The 5,390-nt window shown below is 34.3% G+C and overlaps 1 protein-coding gene across 6 annotated transcripts in view; it reads left to right on the top strand.

The window, feature by feature from the left end:
* The window catches only part of PHC3 (polyhomeotic homolog 3), a 75,257-nt gene that overhangs the window by 57,712 nt on the left and 12,155 nt on the right, over positions 1 to 5,390 (top strand). For all 6 annotated transcript variants that reach the window (XR_001513900.1, XM_015564169.1, XM_015564170.1 and 3 more), the window contains 2 exons: positions 2,422 to 2,581; positions 3,543 to 3,657. Coding sequence is in view for 5 of the 6 variants with exons in the window: in XM_015564169.1 (XP_015419655.1) it covers positions 2,422 to 2,581; positions 3,543 to 3,657 (275 nt within the window). In the remaining variant the exon portion in view is untranslated. The remainder of the gene's footprint in view (positions 1 to 2,421; positions 2,582 to 3,542; positions 3,658 to 5,390) is intronic.

Below are 5,390 nucleotides of genomic sequence, written 5' to 3'. Positions count from 1 at the left end.
TGATCTTCATATTGTTCATCTGGCAAATGGAGATGATACTTTGCTCTTAGAGTTGTTGTAAGGATTAAATATACATAAATTATTCTGTGTAGTACTGGCACTTAATAGACATAGCTATTTATCAGTATTACTAGTGACAGTTATAACTTCATACTACAAAAAAAGGGAAATTTGGGAAAAGTACAGAAAAATCCCCATTAATACCACATTGTGTACATTTATATATTTTTTTTCATATGATCAAGATGATTATTATATATACTAGAGACCCAATGCACGAAGATTCGTGCAAGAATAGGCCTTTTTTCCCCTGACTGCCGGCACTGCCTTTGCTCCGGCTGGAGCCACCTTTCTGCCTTCATTCCAGCCCGGAGCTGCCTTTCCACCTTCCCATGCTGCCCAGAGGCCCGGAGTGGCTGGGGCCACTTGGCACCTGCACATGCAAATTAACCCACCATCTTTGTTGGGTTAATTTGCACACTCACTCCTGATTGGCTGGTGGGTGTCGCAAAGGTATGGTCAATTTACATCTGTCTCTCTTATTAGTGTAGATAGTTTTGCTTCTTTCACTTAGTATATCTTGAGCTCTTATCTATAATAATGTAATATGATAATTAGACCGGACGTCCTTCTGGATGTCCTTCCTTCTGGACAAAGCTGTGGTGGGCAGGGGCCGAGGCAGAGATGGCTGCCATGGTGGCGGGGGCCAAGGCCCTTGCACAAATTTCATGCATTGGGCCTCTAGTTTTCTCATAATATTAATAGTACTTTGGAAGCATTTTGAAAGGTTACATTATATTCTGCTTTATATACAACCAGAATTTATGTAATCCTTCCATTATTGTTGGACATTTAAGTTTCCATGTTTTCACTATTCAAATAGTCTGAAAGGAATATCTTTGTATATAAATTATCCACATTTTAAATAATTTCTTTAGCATAAATTCCTTAGAAGTACTGGCATATATTTATATTTACATATATATTTGTAAGATTCTATATAACTAAATTATTTTCTGGAAATATTATTTAAATTTATTAACACACCATAAGTGTATAACCTTAGCAGCACTGAATATTATAGTTTTTTACAGCAGTAATTTTTATAAATTTTACTTGAGGCATATTAAATGTACTAACTGAAATGAATGCAGTTTAAAAGTATATGGATGACTATTTTCTAAAGTTAAATATAGAAACTTTTAATAAGTTATTTTTGACCAAGTGTGGCAGACATTGGAGAATTAACCCGCATTCTTAAATAGAATAAGAGGTTCTGTTTTTCAGATTAGCTCAGGGTTCACTAGCAAATCAGTAATTATTTTTGATCTGGACTGTTTTTGCTGAAAACAGTTCTAAAATAAGTATTATTCATGACCTAAGTATACTGATTGTACGTGAATTTTTTGTTAATTTTAATGTTTGTGGATTTTTCCATTTGTTTTCATGATTATAGATTTGGTTGCTGAATTAAGAATCAGGAGACTTGATTTCTAGTCATTCTTTCTTTTGTAAAGAAATCACCTAAACACTGAAGAGTATTTCCCTTATCTCTATTTTAAGTGTAATTGGTTTACAATATTGTATTAGCAATATTATATTAGTTTCAGGTATATAATATAGTGATTTGACATTTATATACCTTACAGTGTGTTCATCACACTAAGTCTCATTGTGGTTTTAATTTGCATTTCCCTGATGATTAATGATATTGACCATATTTTCATATGTCTCTTAGCCATCTGTATGTCATCTTTAGAGAAATGTCTTCATGTGCTCTGCCCATTTTTTACCATTACTGTATCTGTATAATACACATAAAAATGATCTATCCTGAGGAGATAACCCTACAAATAAAAAGCTTTATACATGAAAAATCTTAAAAGTTGTTACAGAAAAAAAAATTAAACTGGCAAATAAAAACGTATTACTGATTTTTTAAAGAAAATACTTTTTCTTAACTATTTGCCTAAACTAGGATGCTAAGTTCCATTTGACAGAGACTTTGAAGCATCCATATTGCTGATGACCTGAACTATAATGTTTATGTCCATATAGCCTACACTTTTCTCAAGGAAAAAGCACTGAATGACTGTATCAGATCAGTTGGATAAGCAAATGATCACTGATACCATTTTTTCAAGAGTTTTTTTTTTAAATTGATTTCAGAGAGGGAGAGAGATAGAAACATCAATGATGAGAAAGAATCATTGATCGGCTGCCTCCTGCACAACCCCACTGGGTATTGAGCCCACAACCCGGGCGTATGCCCTGACCAGGAATTGAACCCGATTTCCTGGTTCATTAGTCTACACTCAACCATTGAGCCACACCAGCTGGGCTTCAAGAGTTTTTTTAACCAACTTATTTCTGAAAGTCTTTAAAAAGATTATTTCATTTTATTCTCTCTCTATTTTAAAGGTGAGCCGTTCATCTTTGCTAATAGAACAGCCTGTGAAAAAAAGACCTCTCTTGGAAAATCAGGTGATAAATTCTGTGTGTGTTCAGCCAGAGCTACAGAATAATACAAAGCATGCAGATAATTCATCTGACACAGAGTTGGAAGACATGATTGCTGAAGGTCTGTGGATTTTACTTAAGATACCCTTAATTCACTTTGACTTTTACTGCTTGAAACAGAACATGGATTTTTATCCCACATATGTTTTTTTACTTGGAAGTATTTACTTTTATTCTCAAGTAATGCATTATTTGATTAGAATAATGGGAAAGGTAACCAGACTCTTAATGGCCAATTAATAAAAATAATAAGACTGGTTAATTTACATACTATCAGTTAATTTGACTTTTGAAAGAATGTGGGTGGGAAAAATTCCATTATACATGAAAGTAATTCAAAATTTTAGCATCAAAACAACCAACTTTCTGGTTTTTTCCCAAGTTAACTTAAATAAGTGACTATTTTATTGAGTTTGCTTAAATATTTAGAGCTTCTGAGTTGTTTGGCTTAAGCTTTCCTTATTTTGATGTTTGATGTCTAAGTAATTATCCTCAATAAATTAGCATATTCATCTGAAATTAATTCATTCCTTTTTGAAAATTTTTATAATCTTTACCTGAGGATATGCTATATATCTCCATGGCACAATGTACTAAAATTCATATCCCACAAAGTACGTTTTGAAAGTGTTCCTCCTGCAGAATAGTGGCTTTGTCTTATTCATCTTCATTTCTCTTACAGTGCTTAATAAAGTTATTTGCACATTTTAGACGTGTTGCATACTTAGCAAAATGAACCTTTAAAATGTATTGCCTATGTATAGAGAAAACGCCACAAAATTTTTATGCAGGATAAGGAGGGAATTTATGGAGGTGGTTGGTTTTGGAGGCTTTGCCCTGCCAAAGTGGCTGTGGGTTGAAAAATTCAAAAATCAAAAAAAAGAAAGAAAAGAAGAATTCGAAACTCATTCCTTTAAGTTTCCTGGAAGGTCTAAACTAGCAGCATCCCACCAAAATAGAGGCTAAATGAAAATTTGCCACAATTTTTGTGAGGTTTTTTTCTTTGTTTCCTTCTTTTTTAGAGACATTAGAAGAAATGGACAGCGAGTTGCTCAAGTGTGAATTCTGTGGTAAGATGGGATATGCTAATGAATTTCTGCGGTCAAAACGATTCTGCACTATGTCATGTGCCAAAAGGTATTTCTATTTTGAATTTCCTAAAGCACAAAACAACCACTGTAATAAAACCAAAAAACTTGTAGAGTTTACCAGTAGTCAAAACTAGTTATTACAATATAGAGGAATACTATGAAATAGATATTATGTGGAGCTATTTTGGTAGTTAGTTCTTAAATTTTGCTCTTTGAAAGTTATATAGTCATAATACTTACAGTTAGTTTTTCAGCATACTCTAATATTTAAGTAGCAATCTCCTGGTGGTAAGAATATATGCTTAGGAAAATCCCTCCAGTGAATAGACTTACTAGTCTTCAAGGTATCAAAACAGTTTTTGTTTTATCACCTGATTTTTGTTTATCAATATTAAAATCCTGGATTTACTTTGTTTCAAAATGTTTTCTTTTCTTTTAATATATCCTATTAATTTTAGGTTTCTAAATAGGACAGCTATCCATGTTCTCTACATTGTTATATTGTCAGTAAAATATCTCATTTCTTTTTTTTTTTTTTTTAATATATTTCATTGATTCTCTACAGAGAGAGGAAGGGAGAGAGACAGAGAGTCAGAAACATCGATGAGAGAGAAACATCGATCAGCTGCCTCCTGCACATCTCCCAGTGGGGATGTGCCCGCAACCCAGGCACACGCCCCCTACCGGAATCGAACCCGGGCCCCTTCAGTCCGCAAGCCGACGCTCTATCCACCGAGCCAAACCGGTCTCGGCAAAATATCTCATTTCTAAATATGTATTTGCAATAGTAATATTACAGGTAAATAGTATTGATAACAAAATAAATGTTTAGTATCTTCATTGATCTTAGTCTCAAGTTTAGTTTACATTAAAAAAAAAAAAAAAGCCCCACCTCTGATTCTGATAGTGCTAAAAATTCATTAACAGGAATCTCATTTAAAGTGGAGAGGCCAGGCCGAAACCGGTTTGGCTCAGTGGATAGAGAGTCAGCCTGCGGACTGAAGGGTCCCGGGTTCGATTCTGGTCAAGGGCATGTACCTTGGTTGCGGGCATATCCCCAGTGGGAGATGTGCAGGAGGCAGCTGATCGATGTTTCTCTCTCATCGATGTTTCTAACTCTCTATCTCTCTCCCTTCCGCTCTGTAAAAATCAATAAAATATATTTTAAAAAATAAAATAAAATAAAGTGGAGAGGCCAGAAGGGGGAGCTCTCGTGACCAATGATAATCACAAGGCACAACAGAGAAACTTTGTAATACTCTTTCTAACTTACTTTTCCCCTATATATTAGAATTTCCTCTCCTTCATTGAGGAAATAGAATAGAAAAATAGATGATCAGAAGGAAAGTGTCTGACTCTTCGTATTTTACCGCGGTTGCATATACTCATGCTGGGTTGCAATTCCTTGTGCTTGAATAAACCCACTCTGCTGGAGAGATATCTGGCTGACTTTTTGTTTACAGTCAACATAATAAATCTTTATATTGGTATTTACCATGAAAGGTGAAATGTACGTACAGGTTGATTAATTTGAAATTTGTTCTCTATTTGAAAGAGAGTTTAGGATCTTAATTTTATACATCTAGGGAATTTCTTTTTTTTGTGTGTGTGTGTTTCAATAAAACTTTATTTATAAACACAGGCAGTGGTCTGAATTTGGCCTGTGGGCCACAATTTGCTGACCTCTGATCGGGTCCTACTTTCTTTTTTTTTTTTTTTTAACATATTTCTTATTGATTAAGATATTACATATGTGTCCCTGTCCCCACTTCACCCTCC

This window comes from Myotis davidii, unplaced genomic scaffold, assembly GCF_000327345.1.
Source record: "Myotis davidii unplaced genomic scaffold, ASM32734v1 scaffold115, whole genome shotgun sequence".
NCBI lineage: Eukaryota > Metazoa > Chordata > Mammalia > Chiroptera > Vespertilionidae > Myotis > Myotis davidii.
The sequence above is the reverse complement of the archived record's forward strand: the minus strand, read 5'-3'. Positions and strand labels throughout refer to the sequence as shown.